This window comes from Taudactylus pleione, unplaced genomic scaffold, assembly GCF_031769625.1.
Source record: "Taudactylus pleione unplaced genomic scaffold, aTauple2 ptg001609l, whole genome shotgun sequence".
NCBI classification, from domain to species: domain Eukaryota; kingdom Metazoa; phylum Chordata; class Amphibia; order Anura; family Myobatrachidae; genus Taudactylus; species Taudactylus pleione.
The window spans coordinates 63,737-88,498 of NW_028286006.1; the positions used below are offsets into that span (position 1 = coordinate 63,737).

The 24,762-nt window shown below is 42.9% G+C and overlaps 1 protein-coding gene across 1 annotated transcript in view; it reads left to right on the forward strand.

Moving 5' to 3' along the window:
* The window catches only part of LOC148442118 (rap guanine nucleotide exchange factor 6-like), a 672,269-nt gene that overhangs the window by 15,309 nt on the left and 632,198 nt on the right, over positions 1-24,762 (forward strand). The window contains 2 exon segments of the mRNA XM_088464211.1: positions 19,746-19,926; positions 22,616-22,752. Of these exon segments, the coding sequence (XP_088320337.1) occupies positions 19,746-19,926; positions 22,616-22,752 (318 nt within the window).

Below are 24,762 nucleotides of genomic sequence, written 5' to 3' on the forward strand. Positions count from 1 at the left end.
TTTGCAGAGTGCTTCCAGCCTTCCAAGTATTCTGTCATATTCCGGGGGCACAGTGAGCACTGCTGCATCTGAGGGTCTCCAGCCTAACACCGCAACAACCTCCGCAGCAAGTATGCACATCACTTCCCAGTTGCCGCATCACTTCCTGGTGGCATTAACCGCACTGCAGCATGTGAGGTTCCAGCATAACATTGTGGCTATCTCTGCTGCAGGGTTCTTCCAGCCTTCCAAGTATTGTGTCATATTCCGGCAGCACGGTGCACACTGCTGCATCTGAGGCTCTCCAGCCTTACACCGCAACCACCTCCGCAGTGTGTGTACACCTCATCTCTCCACTGCCGCACCATCCTGGCAGCATTACATGCAGTACAGTGTCTTCAGTCATCACTATTGCCACATCATCAAGGCGGCATTTACCACAGTGCTGCGTATTCAGCCATCACGTTCCTGCACCATCCCGGCGGCAATAACTGCAGTGCAGTGTCTGAAGTGGACTACATTGTTTACCTTGGATATCTCCGCTGCCCTGCATCTTGGGATACCTCCAATCAAGGCTGCTCTGTGACCATCAGGTCACCATCTTGCCAAGCACCTCCAGCCCTCAAGGCTGTTATGTGACCATCAGGTCACCATCTTGTCAAGTATCTCCAAGCCCTCAAGGCTGTTCCGTGACCATCTTGCCAAGCACCTCCAGCCCTCAAAGCTGCTACGTGACTGCCAGATCTCCACCTTTGTCTAGTATCAACGGCCCTGGGTAATTACTGCACTATCCTTCTGAAGAGAATCTCCCTGGGATTCATTACATTATCACCGGCCATAAAACATTTTGGCCATTTTCTAATAGTGTCTGAAGACCATAGTTATGGAACCTATCCAAAACCCGGCCCAGATCCTTGCAGCTCAGATTCAGACTCTGACTCAGAAGGTTCAAGAACTTTCTCTTCGGGTTGAGAAATCACATGCTGAATCACGTGCTACTTCAGCACAAGCAGCAAACTTGTGAACCAGACCGATTCTCTGGCAAACGCAAGGCTTTTTAAAATTTCAAAGAGTGCTGCAAGTTATATTTCAGACTACAACCAGGATCCTCTGGTTCAGAGTGGGATTTATAATTTAGCTACTTCAAGGCGATCCCCAAACCTGGGCTTTTGGTCTTCCCTTCACGCATAGTGCCCTCCAAACTGTGGACGCCTTCTTCTCTACATTAGGCCTCCTCTATGATGATCCAGACAAGGCAGCCTTGGCTGAGGCTAGCCTCCGATCTTTAAAGCAGGGGCAGAGAGCGGCTGAGGATTACTGCACTGAGTTCCACAAGTGATCAGTCTACTCTGGGTGGAATGACCCTGCGCTCCGGGCTCAGTTTCGCCTGGATCTTTCTGACCAGATCAAGGACATTTTTGGTACAGCATTCGGCTCCAGAGACTTTGGGTGATTTCATGCACCTGGCCATTCACATTGACCGACGACTTAGAGAACGAAGATTGGAAAAGGAACTTCCCACGTCTTCTCCACAGTCACCGTTATGGGTGACACCTCTTGACCAAGAATAGCTATGTAATTAGGAGCTTTCCATCTGTCCTAGGAGGAAAAGTGCAGGAGATGCTCCCAAGGTCTTTGCCTATACTGTGGAGGAAAAGGACATACTGCTTTTGTTTGTCCAATAAAGTCGGGAAAAGGCAAGGTCTAGGTGTACAGGGATAGTTACATCTAGGCCTTGCATCTGTCTCTCCCAATAACTCAGTCTTTATCCCCACAGTAATCCAGGTAAATGAGCACCAAGTTTCAGTTTCCACCTTCCTGGACAGCGCTTCAGCTGACAGCTTTATGGACATTTCTTTTTCCAATAACCTAGGACTGGTGTCCGAGCCATTATAGCCGCCTATCTCTATTATATGCCTGGATGGCAAAGAACTGTCCCAAGTTGCAGTTAATTCCCAGACGCCTCCCATCCGGTTGTCAGTGGGAGCATTACATTCGAAGGATATAACTTTCCTGCTGCTCCAGTGTCCTCTGGCGCTGCTGGTTTTGGGGCTACCATTGCTCAGAAGACATAACTCAGTCATTCACTGGCAGACTGGAGAGATTCTTAAATGGGGAACTTCCTGCTCTTCTCAATGCATCACTCTACCTGTTTGTCTGGCTGCCGCAATCCAGTCTGAAGTGTCTTCTAAGGTTCCTGCATCTTATTATGATCTGGCTGAGGTTATTTAAAAAAAAAAAGCAGACACACTTCCTCCTCATTGCTCCTATGACTGTGCCATTGACTTACTTCAAGGAACGAGATTTGCCCAAAGTCAGGCTATAAGCATTGTCAATACCAGAAAGCAAGGCGATGCAGGAATACATTCAGGATGCTTTGGAGAAGGGGTTCATTCAACCATCTAAGTCGCCGGTCGGGGCAGGCTTCTTTTTTTTTGCAGAAAAAAAGATGGATCCCTTCAACCGCGTATTAACTTTCAAAGTTTAAACAACATCACTGTAAAAAAACTCCTATCCACTGCCTCTGATTTCAGTCTTGTTCGATCAGCTTCATGGAGCGTCCATCTTCTCCAAAATTGATCTCAGGGGAGTGTATAATCTAGTCTTGATCAAGGAAGGTGACGAGTGGAAGATGGCCTTCAACACCCACTCCGGTCACTATGAATACCTTGTGATGCCGTTCGGTCTGTCCAATGCCCCAGCCGTCTTCCAGGACTTTATTAATGACATATTGAGGGATCTCCTGAGAGTATTTGCAGTTGTCTACCTTGACAACATCCTGATTTATTCAAACTCTCTGCAAGAGCATCATCATCATGTGAGGCAGGTGCTATGGAGACTAACTTATATGCTAAACCAGAGAAGTGTGAATTTGAGATCCAAGAGGTATACTTCCTGTGGTATCTCATCTTGTTGCAAGGGTTATCTGTGGATCCAGGCAAAGTCAAGGCCATTCTAGATTGGGTTCAGCCTACCAACTTGAAAACTGTTCAATGTTTCCTTGGCTTTGCCAATTATTACAGGAGATTTATCAAATCTGTCTCATCCATTTTCGCACCTATTGTGGAGCTTACCAAAAAAGGGGCTGATGTCAGCTGGCCAGTCAAGACTCTCCAAGCATTCAAGTAATTGAAGTCTGCTTTCATTTCTGCTCCTGTCCTCCGGCATCCCAATCCAGATCTTCCATTCATTGTTGAGGTGGATGTTTCCGAGGTTGGTGTGAGTGCTGCTTTGTCTCAGAAAGATCCCTGGAGATAATAAATTGCATCCCTGCACCTTTTTCTCCCAGAAATTCGCTTCAGCAGAGAGAAACTATGTTGTTGGGAATCAAGAACTTTTGGCCATCAAGTGGGCATTCAAAGATTGGAAGCACTGGCTGGAAGGAGCGAATCATGTTATCACCGTGCTAACAGATCATAAAAACTTATCCTATATTGAGACCACTAAGAGGTTAAATGGCAGACAGGCATGGTGGGAATTGTTATTTACTTGCTTCAACTACGTTATTTAATTTTCTCCTGGCTCAAAGAATCTCAAAGCAGATGCACTGTCACGTAGTTTTCAACCCATTCAACCTCTCACTGTCTTGGAAGAAACTATTGTTCCCACTTCCAAGATCCATTTTGCCTTGACCAGGAGTTTAGTGGATTCTCTCAATAGCTGTCAGTCTGAAGCTCCACCTGAGAAGCCTCTGAGAGTGTTGTTTGTGCCTGAGTGGTTTCACAAGGCCGTCCTGTTGGATTTCCATTCATCCAAGGCAGTTGGTCATCTGGGTATTGCCAAAACTACTGAGTTACTATCTCGCTCTATTTGGTGGCAGTCCATTGTCCAATATGTCCGTGAATTTGTGTTGGCCTGCAACATTTGTGCTTGGAACAAAGCTCCTCATGCTGCTTCTCCTGGTTTTCTACTTCCTCTTCCTACTCCTTCGAAGCCCTGTACCCACATAGTCCTCGATTTCATTGTGGATCTGTTAGACTTAGAGGGTTAGTCAAGTAGATTAGGCTGTACACAGATTAAAGAGACAATGCTCTTGGCAGACACTGCCCTAAAAGTCTCAGCAAAGTGCGGCTTTTGAGCCGTGTAGCTACCTTGAGGGTCAAACAATTGGCAGGTAGCGGCCTGTGGACCAAGGACAAGATGCAGCCCTTGGGCTATGTGGCAGCCTTGAAGGCTGGTATGTCTCGGCTTGTTGCGGACTGTGGGCCGAGGACAAGGTGCAGCCCTTGGGCTGTGTGGCAGGATTGCGCACTTAAGACTCTGAGATGCGACCAATGTCGCCGGGTTGACACTGGCATTGATATGCTGGGCTGCGCACCTTGGATGCTGAGGTGCGACCAATGTTGCCGTTGGTACACTGGATAGCGCACTTTGGATGCTGAAGTGCGGCCAATGTTGCCAGGTTGACACTGGCATTGGAACACTGCATTGCACACTTTGGACGGACGCTGAGGTTGACACTGTCATTGGTACACTGGATTGCGCACTTTGAACTCTGAAGTGCGGCCAATGTCGCCGAGTTGACACTGGCGTTGGTACGCTGGATAGCACACTTTGGATGCTGAAGTGCGGGAAATGTCGCTGGGTTGACACTGGCGTTGGGACACTGGATTGCGCACTTTGGATGCTGAGGTGCGGACAATGTCGCCGGGTTGACACTGGCGTTGGCACGCTGGATTGCGCACTTTGGACGCTGAGGTCAATGTCGCCGGGTTGACACAAGCCACTGGCGCTGGAATGCGCACTTAGGATGTGAGTGCACTCTGTGCCGCCCTGATGGCAAAAGCGGCAAAGGGCAGAGATGCACACCGTGCCATCTAGATGACACAAGCGGCAAACAGCATGTGTTATGCAGACCCTGCCACCTGGATTAAACAAACAGCAGAGGATAGATCAGGCAAACTGGAATCTGGAACTTGACTGAACAAACAGGAAACTGGCCACAACCGGAAACAGGTGTGAATGCTATCACCGGCATCGGAGCAGTGTTCACAGCAGCAGGATATGGACTCAGGAGCCAATCTGGATCAGCCCCGGAATGATAGACAGAAGGTAGGTGGAATCACAATGAATGCTGGCCCGGAGTTCACCTCGCACAGGATTAGCAGTGCCGTGGCGAGTGACAGGATCTTCCATCTTCCTCTCTTTGTTCGGCCATCTGGACAGTTGTTGACAGTTTTAGCAAAATGGCTCATTTCATCCCACTCACCAAACTGCCTTCTGCTAAAGAAATATCTTCTCTTTTCATGTATCATATCTTCAGACTCCATGGTCTACCTGTTGATATTGTTTTGGACTGAGGGACCCAATTTGTGGCACACTTCTGGAAATGTTTTTGTTCAGCCTTGGGAGTCAATCTCAGTCTATCCTCTGGATACCATCCCCAGCAAATGGACAAACTGAGCGGGTAAACCAGTCCTTGGAGCAGTATGTCTGATGCTTCATCTCAAAATACCAGAATGATTGGGTTTCCCTTATTCCTGTTGCAGAATTTGCCTTCAATAATTCCTGCCACTCAATCTCTGTTTCACCATTCTTCTGTAATTCTGGGCTGCACCCTAGAGGTAATTCCTTTGAGATGGTCTCAACCGGAACTCCTTCCTCTACATCAGTCTCTAGACTCCAGACTGTGTGGAAGAAGGTTCGCCAATATCTCATCAGGGCATCCTGTTGCTCCAAGACACGGACATATAAACATCAGAAACCATGCAATTTCAAGGTGGGAGATCTGGTCTGGCTATCATCCAAAAATATTAACTTCCATCAATGATCTCAGAAGTTGGATCCTAAATTCATAGGGCCTTTTAGAATCATCTCCCAAATTAATCCGGTGGCCTTTCATCTGAAGTTGCCCAACACCCTTAAAATCAATAACACATTCCACTGCTCTCTGCTCTAGCCGGTGTTTTCTTCTTCCAGGTTCTGTGCCAGACAGCCAGTTAGACCTTCACCTTTCCTCATCCGGGGACATCAAGAGTTTTTTGTTGAAAAGACCCTGGATTCCAGATTGTCACGTGGGGGTCTTCAGATCCTGGTTCACTGGAAAGGGTATGGGCCAGAGGAACGCGCCTGCCTTGATAAGGAAATTTTTTCAGAACTTTCCAGACAAATCTGGGTCTAGGGGTTCCTTAACCCCTTGTCAATGGGGAGGTTCTGTCACAAGCCGCTGATACGGCTTGTTGGACGATTCTCTTTGGCTTGTTGCTGGGAGATGGAGACACCATGCTGTCAACTCATGAAGTCTTCCCATCTGGCTCTACGTCATCCCTGCTGGGACTGAATTGGTTCTTCATCCTTTTTCTGTCCTGCTGGTGCATTGCTCAGATGTCGGTGATAGCATCTTACACGTGTTTCCAGTTCCATAGGGTTGGTATCTCTCATTACAATTGTCAGCGTCTCCAGTCCTGATTCTGTCATGTCTCCTGTCGAATAACATCTCTGCAGCATTATCTGCACTGCAGCGTGTGAGGTTCCAGCATAACATCGCGGCTATCTCGCGGCTGCAGAGTGCTTCCAGACTTCCAAGTGCTGTGTCATATTCCGGCGGAACAGTGCACACTGCTGCATCCAGGGATCCAGCCTAACAATGCAACAACCTCTGCAGCGAGTGTACACATCACCTCCCAGTTGCTGCATCAGTTCCTGGTGGCATTAACCACACTGCAGTGTGTGAAGTTCCAGCATAACATCATGGCTATCTCTGCTGCATAGTGCTTCCAGCCTTCCATGTGATGTGTCAAATTCTGGCATCACAGTGCCCACTGCTGCGTCTGAGGGTCTCCAGCCTTAGACCGCAACCACCTCCACAGTGTGTGTACACCTCATCTCTCCAGTGCTGCACCATTCCGGTGGCATTTACCGCAGTAATCACTACTGCTGCATCATCCCAGTGGCATGTACCACAGTGCTGCATCTTCAACCATCACGTTCCTGCACCATCCCAGTGGCAATTAGCACAGTGCAGCGCCTGTAGTGGACTATATTGTTTACCTTGGATATCTCCGCTGCCCTGCCTTTCGGGATACCTCCAGCCCTCAAGGCTCCTCTGTGACTATCAGGTCACCATCTTGCCAAGCACCTCCAGCCCCCAAGGCTGCTACATGACCACCAGATCTCCACCTTTGTCTAGCATCTACGGCCCTGGGTAATAGCATCTACGGCCCTGGGTAATAACTGCACTATCCTTCTGAAGATAATCTCCCTGGGATTCATAACACCTTGATCCTTTCAACCCTCTTCAGAGAAAATATATGTTTGCACATACCCTATTGCGTTACATGCTAACTTGATTACCCCCTTTTGTCAGACTAGCCAACTGTGACAGTGTAAAACAGGCTAATGTGAAAGAGATAAATGAGAAGGAAGTCTTCCAGTAACTAAGGAGATAGGAGTAGAGGTTTAAACAACAGTTGATGAGGTTCATGCACTCACCAAGTCTGTGTTTCTTTGTTCAGAAGTGTACATTACCAGACTATCCTCTGTGTGCGACAACTCGCGCTATGCATAACGCGGGAGCTCAGTGTGACTCAGTAGCGCCGAGCATCTTTTCATGTTACTTTTTGCTTTCAAATGCGTCTTATATCATCTTGTATCGGCATACAAAACTCTACATTACAGTTACAGCAGCTGACACTGTAACGTAGCATTTTGCATGCAGATACACCTGCAGTTGCTCACAGAACATAGGCATGCTGCATATCATTTTAATCAGCAGAGGCTGCTTGTGCTAAATATCACTTTGCGAATAAGACGCATTTGAAGGTAAAAAGTCACACGAAAAGTCGCTTGGCGCTACTGAGTCACGCCACTGCATGGGGTGACTAGAAGGGCTGTTTAGCGCAAGGAGGCTAGATGTATGTGGACACATCTGTATGGTGGTTGTTGCTCTGAGGGTACTCTTTTTGAGTGTTAGGGTTTTTGTTAAGTCTCTGCTTCATTGTTCAATATGGTTACTGGGGACTGGATCTAGATTTCTTTTTGAGGATGTAGGCTCCAGTCACCAAGCTGTTGTAATCAGTTTGCAGCATCTGCTATCAGATTTCAGACGAGCTACCAATCACCTGTATTACTTTCTGCTCTGTCCCCTGAGTTTTCAAACACTGATTCTGGTCCGTTCCTGTATTCAGGGTGATGGGTTGTGTTCCACTCAATTGGTTCCAGGGGCAGACTGGGAGCATTCCAGGGTTCACTATCCCTTCTGAAGGCACCAGGCATTTATCACATGCGTATCACCCATGAGAAGACTCTTGATACAACCACTGCTATTCCACTATGACTTGTCAGTCCAGTCCACATGTCCTTACTCAGATCTGAAAACCCAAGATTTGACAGTCATTAGGAGATAGCAAAATAATTAGCAGTAATGTACCTTCTAACACTTATCACTTCAATTCCGGGTTCAGATTAAGTCACTGAACTAAATCCAGACACACATATGCAATGCAAAATAGTTATGTTGGGCATCAGAAAGAAGTTCAGATATGCAATGCAAAATAGTTATGTTGGGCATCAGAAAGAGGTTAGCAGGCTGGCTAGTTAGCCACAAAGCAGGTGCTATGATATATCCTGGGTTTTAGACTTGTTAAATAGTGGTGACACTTAATTCTGTCCTTAAACATGTGAAAACAGCCATTAGTGCGCAGCGGGGGTCTAGAGACAAGATATAAGGTAAGTAGGAGCCGGGTGCCTATTAGGGGTAGCACCAAATGCCTCGAAAGAGGTTTACTAGGGTATTTCTTGTAGGAATTCTTTCAGAAAGCACTTACATCTGAAGATTTTATTCAGGAACATTCTTCATGGCCAAGGCCCATCCAATCAATGAGATAGTAAAGTATACCCTCAAGCATTTAGTTAAAAAAAATATATTTCATATTGTTCCTGGACTTGGATTAAACCAGTAGAAGGTAGATGATGGAATAAAGAGTAGCAGTTGATAATCATGGGTTTTCAATAACAAAAAAGATATTTGTAATTCACAAATACCTATCGAATCTCTAATCTAGACGCCACAGGCATTATCGCTTGTGAAATCTTAGGCCCTACAATATGAGAAGCAAATTCTGTGCTTGGCTTCTTCGAGTGGAGATGTCAAGTAGAGAACCAGACTCTGTAGCACAGATTTAAGTTTAGAAATATTACTCTTCTTATCCGCAGAAACATTATACTAAAAACAAGCTTTGAGGTTATTTTTTATTTTGTATCCAAGAAGTACAATGTTTTGAAAGGGAGAATTAACACCAGGGACTTGAGAAGAACAAATAATGAATATATAATTGTGGATGAACACCACATACAATTGTTCTTGGCAGAAGATTTGTAATAATGACTGTTATGAGCACTTTCCATCCACGGCAAGAGTCTAACCCAGTCATCTTGAATTGTGGAAATATACATTCTGGGGAACTTTTCTAGATCTTGGTTGACCCTCTCAGTCTATCCATTAGACTGACGGTGGTATGCTGGGGAGTTATTAACTGTGAACTGAGTGCTCCAAACAGACACAATTTCTTGGGGGTAACCCTGAAGATGGAAAACCGTGATGTTGTCGCAGATAATAACACTTTCAGTGGAATTAAATTTTATTTTGGAGAACTAGAAAACTATTCTAGTGTGAAGCGCTGCCACTAGGCAAGGAATATAGTCACCATTCATTCTATATATTAATGAATTCATTTAATGAAAAACATAGATAAAAATATATCAAATAAATAACATCGATATGGAAATACAATAAATAATATGACCAATAAAAAAGTAAAAACTGTTTCATGTGCAAGTAAAGCTTTTGAAGAAATGGCAGTTAAGGTGCCTACACACTTGGTGATGTGCTCATGATCCAACATCATGTACGATTTCCATTGAACTCTCCCCCGCAGTCGTGGGCACGATTTGGTCAGAAAAGCCGACAATTTGATACACGATCTCACAATCTATCGTGCATCGTGTCGGATGTCCAAATCGTGAGATTGGTAAGCTAATAATTTATCATGCACAAACAACACACGAGGATCTTCACGATTGGTTGGAAATTTAAATAATGGGCGGGGCTAGCTAGGGAGTATAAAAAGCAAGAGCCATTTTAACTCTGTGAACATTCTGCTCTGCTACTAGTGAGGCTAGGTGTATACCTGGTGAATCCTGTACATTGCTACTGTGCTCTGTTTTGTATTTGACTTGCCTTTTACAAAGTGTGTTCTACCTGCAAGTGTGTGCTACCTGCATTCTATCCTGCTCCTGAATTCTGTGCTGATGGATCCATATTGGTATTGAGTATTGGTTGCCTATGCTGGGGTCAAGGTGATGAAGGAGAGGGCCCAGCGAAGGAAGAGAGCATGCTGGACCAAGGAGTGGCTGCTGCAAAGGGATACTCGCTCTCACATGTCCCTGCTGATGGAGATCAAGGAGAACAAACTGGACAACTACCACAACTGCCTGCGCATGGATGACAACATTTTCCAGGAGTTGCTGAGTATGGTGACCCCCCACAGGAGGCAGGACACAAGGCTGAGGAGGGCAATTCCTGCTGAAGAGAGGCTGGTGGCTACCCTGAGGTACCTGGCTACAGGAAGGTCACTAAAAGTCCTACAGTTTGGGACCCTCATCTTCCCTCAGTCCTTGGACGTCATCATCCTGGAGACCTGCAAGGCTATTGTTAAAGTGCTGCAGTACCAGTATTGCAAAGTAAGAAAAAAAACACACTACACATTTGTTTCTTGTGAAAGAAAAACTTATCTTTTTTTTTTTTCACTTTAAAGTACAATATTGTCAGCCAATAAGGCTGCATTAACAACACTGTGCCAAAAACACTGCACATTTCTGTTTTTTTTATATATATACATTTTAAATTATTCATATAAAATGTAGAAAACAGCATTATAATCAAATTTTATCAGTCCCAATAGCTAGACTGCTGTATGGTATACGATGGGTCAGATGCAAGATTAAACAGGCTAATACACACATGGCACAAGTACAGATTATGGCCCCACCTTCCATTAATCTGTACTTGCGCCATGTGTGTAGTGACCTTGTCCAATCAGCGTCATCACCACCGTATACCATACAGTACCTATTGGGAGTAATACAATTTGGAAATAGTACAGGCAACAAAAATAAAAAAGAAAACATCTTAAAAAAATTGGGCAAATCATCTTCTGCCTCCAGCAGGGCAGTGTAAATTGCCTTGCTTGTGGATGGGGTACTGGGTGGGGAAGTAGCCTCCAAGTGGGCTGGGGGGTGGCCTCACAGAGGCGGTCGGGAGGTGAGCTCATAAGAGGGTCTGCTATATATGTGGAAATATGCAGATTAGAATTTATAGTCCTAATCAGCAGCTCATAGACGAGCCTCTGGAACTCCTTTTGTGTTTGCCCTATCATTTTGCGCATTGTGCTATTTATATGTGACTTAAAGTCATCAATATGATCCGGTTTTCTTTGGAGGATTCATTCCGCCTGCTGCAGGAATATGTCCTCCGGCTCGGTGGTATGGTGTTGCTGCTGCTTTCTCCCCTGACGTTTTTTTTTCTTTGGGGAGGTGCGGAAGATGTTGGGGGGGTTAAATGGTCGGTGGGCATGGGGATGAGCTATCCACCTCACTGTCCCCGATCAGACTGATGTCCAGAGTTGTAAACAAATCAAGGTCTTGGGTGGGAGTCTGTATAGGAAAAAAATTGAGAAAAAATATTTTGGTCATGTTTTAACCCATTTTTTACTATTTTTCTAGTTTACAAACACCATGGATGAGTGGAAGACCATTGCTGAAAAGTTTGAACAATGTTGGAACTTCCTAACTGCGGAGGAGCCATCGATGGAAAACATATACACATCAACCCACCTGCCAACACCGGATCATATTACTACAACTATAAAGGCTTCTTCAGCATCGTTCTCATTGCAGTGGTGAATGCCAACTATGATTTTGTTTGTGAATGTTGGCCAGAATGATTGATATATATATATTTATTATTTTACACAGCACCTGGCACTAATCAAATGGCAATTATTATAACTCAATATTAATTTTATCAGCAATGAAGCTGTTCATTTAATCATAGCAGCATAACACCATGTGAGTCCATGACTGCTCACCAATAAACACGTGTAGAGCAAACTAAAAATTCATATATAGGTGATGCGCTAATTAAAGAGAGGTCCCAATGTGGCAGAACAATCAGTCAATCAGAACACCAGTATTCACATTTCTTAATATTTAAAATGTTATATTACACATAAAATATCATATATATAACATAAGAACATTATATTCTTAAAAGCTTAAGATATATTACTGACACAATTCTATACGAAAAAATAAATAAAGTCTATAAGGTTGCAAATGCCAAGTGACTAAAAATTCATAGCAGTTGTTAAACAAGAAAAAAAAATTGTTTGCTAATATATTTTTAGTTTCACCACTGTGAGAGTTTTAGAAGCAAAGTTTCTGTAAGATAAACTGACATGCTGGATGGAAAGGATCCTCCTAGAATACACGTTTAATGAGCTGCTGCTCCAATTTTAAGATATACAGTATAAGTTGCAATATTAGTACATATTTAGCCCATATATGCTTTTCCAAGGTGTTCAGTGTTAACTCTGGTTGGGCGTTTTACTCACAGTCCCACAGACCACAGCCCAGGGAGGGACCGGGAACTTAGCCTGCTTTGTGGTCACGTCTCCCATCACTTTGAGATCTTAGTATGTGGCAAGGTAATCCAGCTCCGGGCACTTTCCAGCCAGGCACCGCCTCCGTCTCTCTGGGTCACCACTCCACCAGAGTGCACAGTCCACCAGTAAATAAAGTTGGTTCCCCATAAGTAAAGAGGGCTACAGATGTCACTCAGCAAAAGGCTTTTATAAAGCCCCCGTTGATGGAGAGAAACATGTTAGAGAATTACCTGTGACTTACAAAAGGACTTTTGCTGAGTGACATCTTATTTATTTATTTTTCGTATAGAATTGTGTCAGTAATATATCTTAAGCTTTTAAGAATATAATGATCTTTTGTAATATGTATGTATGATGTTTTATGTGTAATATAAAATTTTAAATATTAAGAAATCTGAATGATGGTGTTCTGATTGATTGTTCTGCCACATTGGGACCTCTTTTTAATTAGCGCATCACCTATATATGTATTTTTTGTTGGCAAGAACGGCCGTGCTTCGGATGGTGGGTCCTTCAAACAGACGGCATTCTACCAGAGACTCACCAACAAAACCCTCAACTTGCCGTCACTGGACGAGACAAAGCACGGCCTAAATTATGTTTTCTTTGCAGACGAGGCTCTTGCTTTACATGAACATGTGATGAAGCCATTTGCACAGAGGGGCCTGACCAGAGAGAAGAGGATCTATAAATATCGTCTATCCCGGGCACGGCGCATTGTGTAAAATGCATTTGGAATACTGAGTAACTAGTTCCACATTTTTCACACCACCATAAAACCTAGGTGTGAACAAGATAGACTGGGTTGTGATGGCGTGCGGTGTGCTGCATAACTTTTTGCAAACAAAAACTACACAACGGGGACCAGTCACATCTAGACCAGAAGATGCAGGACATCCGGAGGATATTGCCCAGTTTACATCAGTGTCTGCACCTTCAATTCAAACAACATCGACAGCACATGCCAAAGAAGTGAGGGAGGAGTATGTGGCCTATTTCAATGGACCAGGTGTGGTGCCATGGCAGGAGGACTGTCTGAGATAAACGACTAAAGTGGACATTTCTGATTTTTCTAAAGTGTTTTGTTTAAAAAGAAAAAAGGTTTTGGTGTATGAACTGTGGGCCTTATTCATACCCGCTCGCGAGTGCATTGCCCTCACAAGCGAGTCGATGGTCAGGCAGGGCGCACGCGCGTGCGCGAGCCCCAGAGCGATTGAGAACTTCACTCACTCGGGGCTTGCAGAAAAACGGGGCAGCTGTCGTGATGTCAGTAGTGAACTTCCTGCTCTATTAGAGCAGGAAGTTCACTGGGGCTTGCGGTGGACGAGACCCTACCACAAGGGTCTCGTCGAAAGCCCAATGGTCGCAATTATCGCGACCATCGCCAGACCGCCCGCACAAGCTGTGGGTGGCCACCCACAGCTATGTGAGCGGCCTGGAGGCGGATTTTTTTTTTTTAAATCTGCCCTGATTCAGAGCGAGCGCTCGCAAATAGTGAGCGCCCCTGAATCAGGTACTTACCAAAACATCCTGAGACTGTCCACTCACTTCTGCCGCCTCCTCTTCTCCCTCTCGCTCGGCCATCAAGTCCAGAGACTGCTGTTGTGGCTCTTGCTTGCTTATAAAGGTCATCAGGTTGTAGTACCACATCGTGGGCTGATAGAGGTCTTCAGTGGCTGCTCCGAACCACATGGATTCATCCACTTTCTTCCATTCCTTCACGTACACCGTCCTCAAATTTTGGATTTTGGTGTGGACCGTTTTGATGGTAGCATCCTAACAAAACTTCTTGGTGTGCTTATCCGCCATAGACATTCTTTGAACTCCAGGATCTCCAGGAATCCAGTAACAAATTCTTGCTCCTTATCAATAGACATTCCTAGGAAGAAGAAAAATATAGACATATACAGTTTTAGCAATAATTGTAAATAGTTTTGTGATTTTTAATGTTGGTATTTTAATTTTTAGGTAAATATTTAAGTGTTTGTTCATGTTATGGTGTTTTAATATGTGTTTTACAGGGTTTTAATATGTTTGTTATGGTGTTTTAATATGTTTTTTACAGGGTTTTAATACATTTGGTATGGTGTTTTAATGTGTTTCCATATTCTCGAGGTATTTAATAGGTGGCCCGTGACATTGGTGGGCAGTGGGTAGGTGGACATGGTGTATAATGCATGACCCAGCCACTGCCCGCCTCATATAGGTGGGTGGGGGCTGGGTCATGCTTTATAGGGAGACAAAGGGTGGGTGACATTGGTGGGCAGTGGGTAGGTGGATGACTCACATTGGTGGACAGTAATGCATGACCCAGCCACCGCCCGCCTCATATAGGTGGGTGGTGGCTGGGTCATGCTATATAGGGGGACAGAGAGTGGGTGACATTGGTGGGCAGTGGGTAGATCGGTGCCTCACATTGGTGGACAGGGTGTATAATGCATGCCACAGCCACCGCCCACCTTATATAGGCGGGCGGTGGCTAGGTCATGCTTTATAGGGGGATAGAGGGTGGGTGACATTGGTGGACAGTGGTGGTGCATCAATGCAGCAGCAATACTCACCAAAACAAAGAAGTCCAGACTTGGGTGTGCAGGCTGAATCACATCCTTCTCCTTCAAATCACGATGCTGTACAAGATGGCGATTGGGGGTTTACAGGGATCTGTCAGTCAAGTTACAGGATGTACAATAGATCGTGAGTAAAAAAATTAGTCACGATTAGCACCACATCATGTACTAGATTGGCAAATCTGCCCTACAGCATGGCAGATCTGAAGATGTGATGTACGACCTGCAGGTATGCACATCAGCATCGTGATCATGAGTGGACACTCACAATTTGGGCATATTTTACACAATTTGTCTTCACGATGCATCAGAGTCGGGCAAATTGTGTAAAATATCGCCAAGTGTGTAGGCACCTTTAGCCATGAAATGCATCAAGCCACCCCCCCTGTTTGTGACATAGAACGGGATCCCCATCCCATGTTCTCCCGCCTATGGTCAAGATGGCTGCATTGTTGGCACTACAGGATTCAGCCTATGATTCACAAGCGAGACTGGAGGGCAGGATCCCGTCTGTAGCCGCACCAACGGTTCCACGAATAAGACCAGAGCACTATTCTCTGTCCATGGTTACAATGCAGACCAAAAATGAGCAGAAGACTACTATAAACTCAAAAAATGTTTGCTTTATTAAAGCCTTTTTTGTGAGACAGGTAAGGATAATGAACATGAGGCCGATGAGCCAAGAGCTTTACACCATGAGCCAAGAGAAAATCAAGATGTCATCAAGAACAACAATTTATTTACAGTATACAAGATTTGATAAGATCAGTTTTATCTGCATATCTAAACTGGGAGTATGGATTAGAAATCAGGGTAATCTCAGAATTATTGAATTGGTGGCCTTCAGGATTACATTGAAGACTGCATCCTCTTGATTAAGAGCTCCTATTTGCATAGTAAGTGGTAGAGTATTAGAGAGAATGGGACCTTCAGAAACTTTATTTTTATCAATACCCAGGAGAAAAACAAGATGAGAGAGTGGCGTGGTGAATATCCCAATTTTTTTTAAACAGAGAGGCACAAATAAAATTCATTTTAATACCTTAGTCAAGGTAGGATGGAAGTTGAGTAATTTTATTAGGTGTTGTAAGGGATACCATCATGGAGAACTGAGGGAAGCATTCCAAGGATGGTCTTGTGGGTTCAACTTAGAATGGCTCAGCTGCATTGTCTCCTCAAGAGATGTCACGGGAGGTGGGGAATGAGTTGCCACCAGAGTCTGGAAACGAGGTGTAGCTTGAATCCAGAATCTGTTTCTTGTGCTCAATCCAGAAACACAGTCAAGTATCATTTTAAGTCATTATATTAATATCCGTTATGTATCTTACATTCTAAAGGGAATGGTAATATAGGACACTGAGAGCCAGTGGGGCAATAGCCAATGTGGGGACAACTGAGGTCTGTCTGTAGGATAGTTCTAAGACTGGTTGATACTGGGGTAAAATCCAGTGAGAAAAGTTCAGTGTTTATCTGCCACATCCACTTAATCTGTTAAATTCATTATAACAATTTTCTCTCCATTATTTATGGGTGTTTACAACTGTTTACTGTTTTTCGTAAACAGTTCTAAAGTGTCAATTTTCCTTTTACGTAACTTATATTTAATAGAAGTTTTTTTCTCATGCACTTTCCATATGCTCCTGTAGAACACTTCCAAGAAACTACTCTTTGCATCTAATTGGAAGAAGTTGGATTTATTTCTGTTAATGAAATCTTGATTTGCTAAAGTATTTATTTTTATTTTTTATTTATCAATATCCCTTTAAGGTTAAATTTAAAATATATGTCTAAGAGTTTACAGTTTGCTGCTTTACTTGTAGGCGTAAAATACATCTGCTCAATACTTTCAATGCTTCAGAATTTAATGTGACACTTCATATGTTAAATATATGTTTTATAGCCTTTTAATTTGTGTAAATTGCATCTCCCCCCCTTTCTCCTCTTTCGGACAATTTTAATTTGAGAAGGGACGCTATGGTCCACATGTAATAACCTGCAATTGCCGGAACCTTAGATTTAATGCGGCAATAACTTAAAAGGTAAAACCATGTTGGTTATTAAGCTATCACATATGGCCTATGGGGGTCATTCAGACCCGCTCGCAAGCAAATTTCGCTCGCTAGCGGGTCGATGTTTTGAGAGACCCGGCGAGCGACGAGAAATACGTCGCTCAGGGTCTCGCACCAAAGGGGGCATGCTGTCGATGGTGACTGACAGCACGCCCCCTTTGGTGGGCGTGCCGGGGGCGTGGCTGCCAGACGGAGGCGTTCCCATGGGAACGCCTACCATCTGAGTCCGGCCCCACTGACATCAGTAATGATGTCAGTGGGAGTGATTTTGGCTCTGATAGAGCCAAAATCACTCCTGGGCTTGCGGCAGCGAGACCCTACCGCAGGGTCTCGTCACAAGCCCGATGGTCGCGATGGTCTTTGACCATCGCGACCATCATCATGGACGCTCACTATAGCTGTGGGTGGTCACCCACAGCTATACGAGCGTCCAGGAGGACGCTCCATTTTCATGGAGGAGGGCCCTGATTCAGCTCTGAATCAGGGCCTATGTTTATTATTTGTTTAAGTTAAGGACAGAGCCAGTAATCAGTTTGTAGAATAAAGTTAGGCAAGCCAGCAAGCCAGTAAATCTGTCATTAGAATGATGAGAAGACCAAGCTCGGTTCTAAGCCAGTATGTCAGTCTGAGAATGGTTAGAGCAAGCTGAGGTCAAAGCCAGAATATTTCACTGAGAATGGTTAAAACTAGATGAGGCCTAGATCTAAAACAACAGGATACAAACTGCACAGGTGCAAGAACAGCCAATACTCACAGCAACCATGAATAACACTATCACCAGTGCCTGCATAAAAGGTTGGAGGGCTACATAAAGGGGCCAGTGTTTCAAAACACACTGATGGGGAGATGTATCAAGACTTGTAGAGAGAAAGTGGAAAAGTTGCGTAAATCAACTAATCAGCTTCTGTCATGTATCAAGCAGTCTCTAAAATTAAAATTGGACAGTGATTGCTTTTGAGATTATATTGTATTTGCTTTGTATGCTTTTATATAACTTGATATTCTATTTTTGATACTACAGTACATACAACAGTAGTTTTATTCTAACTGATTATTGCAACTTTATATTTGAATACCATGCAATAGGATGTTCAGAATATATTGAGATGAGTCCCCCATATAACTTGCAATGTGTTTTGAACATGATTTACAAAGTAATGAGAACTCATCTCCACTTAACCGCATACACAATATTATATAATTTCTTTACTTTAATTGCAAAATTTTCTAATAGTTACTCTGCTGATTATCTTAAATAATCCTATCTATTTGAAGACATAAATCTGTCTACTGGGAGTTGAAGTAACAATAGTAGAATATTATATGTGAGATATAGGTCCCCATTATATTATTACTCCCAGAAATTAGGAAATTGATATTTGAAGATATTGGGCTGTCAGTGCACATATTGTTTTTTTTTTACTCAAGAAGTATCACTGTTATATTTTGTTATTGGGTATTATTATTATTATCCTTTATTTATATGGCGACACAAGTGTTCCGCCTAACCTTACATAGTACATAGAACTAATAGGTGAACAAGAAACAAGTAACTTACAGTACATTACAGTGCACGACAAGGACACAACTTATATACATTGCTGCAATAGCGATTAAAGCACTCACACTAAGCAGCCGGGAGTTGGCAGTCCCGTGTTAGGTGCCCTAATGGGGAGTAGAGAGTAGAAGAAAATGTAATGAGAAGCACATGAGGGAAGAGGTCCCTGCTCGTGAGAGCTTACATTCTAAGGGGAGGGGCAGACAGACAGGCGTGACACAGAAGGGGAAGATAGGGAGGAAAGAGCATGAGGTGGGTTAGCATGAGAGCTGGAAGGCCTTGATGGGTATGAAAATAATATATAATTAATACAAATTGACTTTAATATTAGATGTACTTAGAGTGAAAGAGTGCTGTAGATGGATGTGTGCACAGGAAAACACACATATTGGCCTGCATGCAAAGTTGTAAAAATGTCTGCTAGCAGACTGCTCCCTATCCATGTTCTTGCTTATTACTCATCATGACCATTAGTGTACATTTGTACTTACCCGCCTATACTTGGTGCAATAATATACCTGGAAACAGACAAATCTACATTTATGTCGAAATCTGTATAGCTCACAATTCTGTTGACATGTACCCGTGGAACTTTATCTACGTGAGAATGCTTTTTTACACCCCAGTTACACATACTCAGTCACAAGTACAGAAAAAAATATAAAACATAAGATGACATAAGATATAGATAAGATAGGAAATAGTCAAAAACATGGGAAGAATACCTGGGTCTTCCTTTGAGACTGCTAGTACTGTAGGAGGTGCTAATAGGAATTTTCATGTTAAAAATGTTTTCAAAGAATTCTACTGTATGTCAATAAAAGCAACATAACCTGATACACATACACAAAATGAAGAGTATATCAGTTTATGGTGCATGCATTGCATATTAAAAATGTTTTAATTACAGGCAACAGAAAGTGAAATGGGAGATGTGGACCTAACAGGGTTACCAGAGGCTCCTGTGGATTCTGAAGATGAAGAGGAAGAAGATGAAGACATTGACAGAACTTCAGACACATTGTTGGGTCGTGATATTGTGCGAGAATGCCTGGAGAAGGATCCTGCAGACCGAACAGATGATGACATTGGTACTATATATTTCAGAGAAGGAATTTAAACAGTTTAATATTCTATATATCTACTGTAGCTTCATAAAAACACAGAATGCCCATGTTACAGAATGTGGTCATATGCAACTATACACTACTTTATACCTAGAAATATCTAGTATATATGTATCAGTACCCCACATGACAATTATTTATGCAAAAAACAATATTACAGGTCAGGAAGTATTCAAATGTGTCAGCTTGAAATATTTATCACTAGGGGGTACATTTAATAAAGTGCGGGTTTTTAGAAGTGGAGATGCTGTCCATAACAACCAACCAGATTCTAACTAGTATATTTTATAAGGTGCTAGATTAGAATCTGATTAGTTACTATGGGCAACATCTCCACTTCAAAAAACACTCACTTTAGTAAATATACCCCTAAGTGAGCATCATTGGCTGGCTACCAGTTTATAAGATACACACCTTTTTCATGGCAGTTTTAAGGACTAGTCTGTAGCTAGTAGACTAAACACAGGGCTGTCTCTAGGGGTGTTCGATCAGTGCGGTCGCACAGGGGCACCACCTGTAGAGGGCGCACCCCTCCCCAGCATCCCGATTTCAGCGGTACAGTATTGTCGAAGTGGCTCGTGGGTGGTCAGATCGGGAGGTTGGGGACCCCCATCGCTGCAGCTGTGCGGCGGTGCCAGACCCCCGGAGTGTGAATGGAAGCTGCGCGCATGCGCGCAGCATCCATTCACTGATGGGAGAGGGCTGGGGGAAGCCCAGCCAGTGACGGAGGTCTGGGCTTTACCCCCAGCCTGACGTTATTTGGAGGCATGCCATGTGGACACGCCTCCAAATATCATGTAGGGTGTGTGGCCTATGTTAATTAGGCCACACCCCCAATTTAACGATGTAAGGGCTCCTACTTAAGGGCCGGCACAGGGTGCTCCAAACCCTGGAGCCGGCTCTGACTAAACATACTGTATTCTTTCTGAAGGCTATAACACAGTAATGGCATATTCCTGAGAGTTGGTATAAAGCTTTCTGTTGTCAGCTTTATAAAATAGACCAAAGGAGGTATCCTTAAAAATACATCTAATTCTAGTAGTTTCTGTACAAATAGGCCCTTTTGTGGCTAATATTGAGACCTGTATTTAATATTAATATCATCCCTGGACAAGTGTGACCTCTGTACAATAACACTTTGTTTTGAAATATTTATATCACTAATATGCCACCCTCCTTATAGCACAGCTCTTGCTATATTGACCATTTTCTCTATGTTCTAAACTGGCAGTATACTCAGAAATCAGGAAGATATCATGATCTATAGCTGCTAAAAATAAACAGAAAAGCCTACATCCTACTTACAGAGAATTAATAACTAACTCAGAGGTTCTCAAACACTGTCCCCAAGGCACCCTCTCTTTCCAGGTTTTAAGGATATCCATGCTTGACCACAGGTGACTTAATTAGTACCTCAGTCAATGTGATTTAACCACCTGTGCTCAACTATGGATATCTATAAAACGTAACCTGTTGGGTGCCTTGGGGACCGCGTTTGGGAACCTCTGTACTAACTGATTCACTGATGTGTTTTTGCATAGGTCTAGTCATAATAAGTCTATAGATTCCACAGTTGAATATTGATACAGAATAATTCAACAAAAGAATTACCAGTACCTTAATGATAACAAGTACCTTAAGAATGATCCGTAACTTAATGAAAGCAAGATTGTATATAGTTTTAACTAAGGTATTATAAATTACTCCATGATCATCTATACTGTCTCAACTCTGTATTGCTGGCCTTATTATTGACATCCCACTCAACTCATTATTGTACAGTAATGTTAAATATGACCAAAACACTTTATCTTTGTCCAAGGTTTGATACATCCCCCCATAATATCAATATTTTGATTTATAGATAAATGTATTATTGTTAGATCTCACCCAGGAAACCACATGAACTCCTAGAATCAGGCTAAAGAGGTCTTCACATATAGCAGCCACCGTTCCAGTATAGATTTATATTCTCACAGGTACTTGGATGCCCCCAGAAGTTATACTCAAGATAGTAGGAGCTTATGTAAGAAACCAGGTGGTCACAAACATTTAAGTTGGAGTAGTAACGGGCAGCAAAGTAACCTGAGGTAGTTATAGTACAGGTAGTCAGAGACTGGAGTCAACATGCAGATTGAGTTATGCCACAAACAAATGCAGGAAAAGTTTGGATAGTTGAAACAATGCAGGGAAGTCTGGATGCCAGGAGTAAATGTAGGGAGATATACAGAGCAGGTCAAAATATAAGAGGCAGACAAGGATGCTAAAACCGGCAGGCCTTTTACATGCAATGGCACCAATCAGCAAACCACTAATCATGGAAGGCACCTGGGTGTAATCATGCTGCAGCCGTCTGGCTGAGAGTTGGCAGGCTACAGCCAAGACCAGAAGCCAGTGCAACATCAAACTGCGTCCCGGTCACCTAGCAATGGCCAAGACCAGAAATTAACGTGGCCGACAAGTGCGGTGTTTGGTCGACTAGCAACGGCCGGGACCTGATGGCAGTGCGAGCATTTGCGGCCAGTGCAGCGGCTCATAACAATTATATGGATGACATTTTTCTGTTTTACCTATTGTTATTGTTAATCTAGAAGCTGCTCTAGTGTATTCAACAGATTATTTGTATTATGCTGTACGATTTTCTGCTTTACAGAGCAATTAATGGAATTTATGCATCAATTACCTGCCTTTGTCAACATGACTATGTCTGTGAGGAGAAAACTTTGTTCAGTGATGATATTTGAAGTGGTGGAACAAGCTGGTGCTATTATTCTTTATGATGGTCAAGAAGTAAGTATATATTAGTTAGATATGGTATAGTTAGAATTGTGCTAAATGAACAGTATTATGATAAACTAACGAGGCTGAAGTTAGCTTCTTATTCGGCCAGCCTCTTATTCACTTCTTAATTTTCCAGCTTCTTATTCAGAACATGTTGTATTAAAACATTTAAATCAAATAGAATCACTAAGGTTACATTGTACAAAAAAATATGGTATCTATTACACAAATTTCAATTGTATTTTGCTTGGCCCACAAAGCTTTTGGACTTGACATAGGGTGGAAAAGTGGGCACAGGGACCAAATTTTCATTATTTGAATAAGTAGCTGTAGTTGTGCAAGGGTTAAATAGCCTTGGGCAACACATTTGACACTTGGAATCCACAGAGGGGGTTAACTTACATATGATCCATTTGTAATTGGCCTTTTCCAACAAGGTTTTGGGCATGAAATAGGGTGGCAAAGCGGGCACAAGGACCAGATTTTCTACATTTGAATAAATAGCTGTAGTTGTGCAAGGGTTAAATAGCCTTGGGCAACAAATTTGACACTTGGAATCCACAGAGTGGGATCACTTACATATAACCCACATGCAAATGGCCTTGCCCAAAATGGTTTTGGTCATGAAATAGGGCGGTAAAGTGGGCACAATCACCAATTTACATATTTGAATAAGCAGCTGTAGTTGTGCAAGGGTTAAATAGCCTTAGGTAACAAATGTGACACTTGGAATCCATAGAGGGGGTTAACTTACATATGACCCATTCACAATTGGCCTTGCCCAACAAGGTTTTGGGCATGACATAGGAAGGTAAAGTGGGAATAGGGACCAGATTTTTTTTATATATATATATATATATATATATATATACATATATATATATATATATATACATATATGTGTAAGTTAACCCCCTCTGTGGATTCCAAGTATCAAATTTCTTGACCAAGACTATTTAACCCTTTCACAACTACAGCTACTTATTCAAATATAGAAAATCTGGTAGTTGTGCCCACTTTACCACCCTATTTCATTCCCAAAACCTTGTTGGCAAGGCCAATTGCAAATGGGTTATACTGTATGTAACATAACCCCCTCTGTGGATTCCAAGTGTCAAATTTGTTGCCTAAGGCTGTTTAACCCTTGCACAGCTACAGCTACTTATTCAAATATATTAATTGGTGATTGTGCCCACTTTACCACCCCATTTCATGACCAAAACCTTGCTGGGCAAGGCCAATTGTGTGTGGGTTACACAGTATATAAGTTAACTCCCTTTGTGGATTTGTCAAAGCTGGATAATTGGCTGAGAGAGAATCCATTAAAATTAAAATCTGCACGACGCCATTTTGCGAATGGCAACAAGACGCCATTTTGCAAAACTTACACATAAGTACATATGGCAATGCTATTATTTAGTGTTGTGCGATTCCCACGCAATAGAACAATGTTAAAAGTCCTCATTATATAAATACATACATTTACTAAAATATATAATATGACCAATCCTGCAAACCACGTACCACGGTGTACTCCACAAACACGTAGACGCACAACGCTAACTAGCGTCTACACATTATGAATTATGGAGAATTAAGTGATATAATGTACTTTGTATGTAGTATCCATTCATTAGTTATTTGGCGGGAAGATGCACACAAAGAGCCGTTGGAGGGATGAACTACTGCTGTACAAATGGACCAATGAACTGAATTGTAATAGAAGACCCACAAGGAAGAACCAATGGGATCATGCCAGCTCATGTCTATTGTATTGTCTATCTCTGTAAGGGTATATATGCAAGCTCTCTGAATCTAGCTAGTCAGTCATCTTCTTCTTCTTTGTGACAGAGGTTTCATCTTTGATGCCGGGATCTGGATCCAGAGCACATGCGTATGTAATGACTGTACCTTGTGATTGTATAATTTGTTTGCGCTAATTGTATTTATGTCACAGCGTGTAACTATCTGCTTTTATGGTGAATAATATCTTTTTGTGCTTTGGAACCACAATCAAAG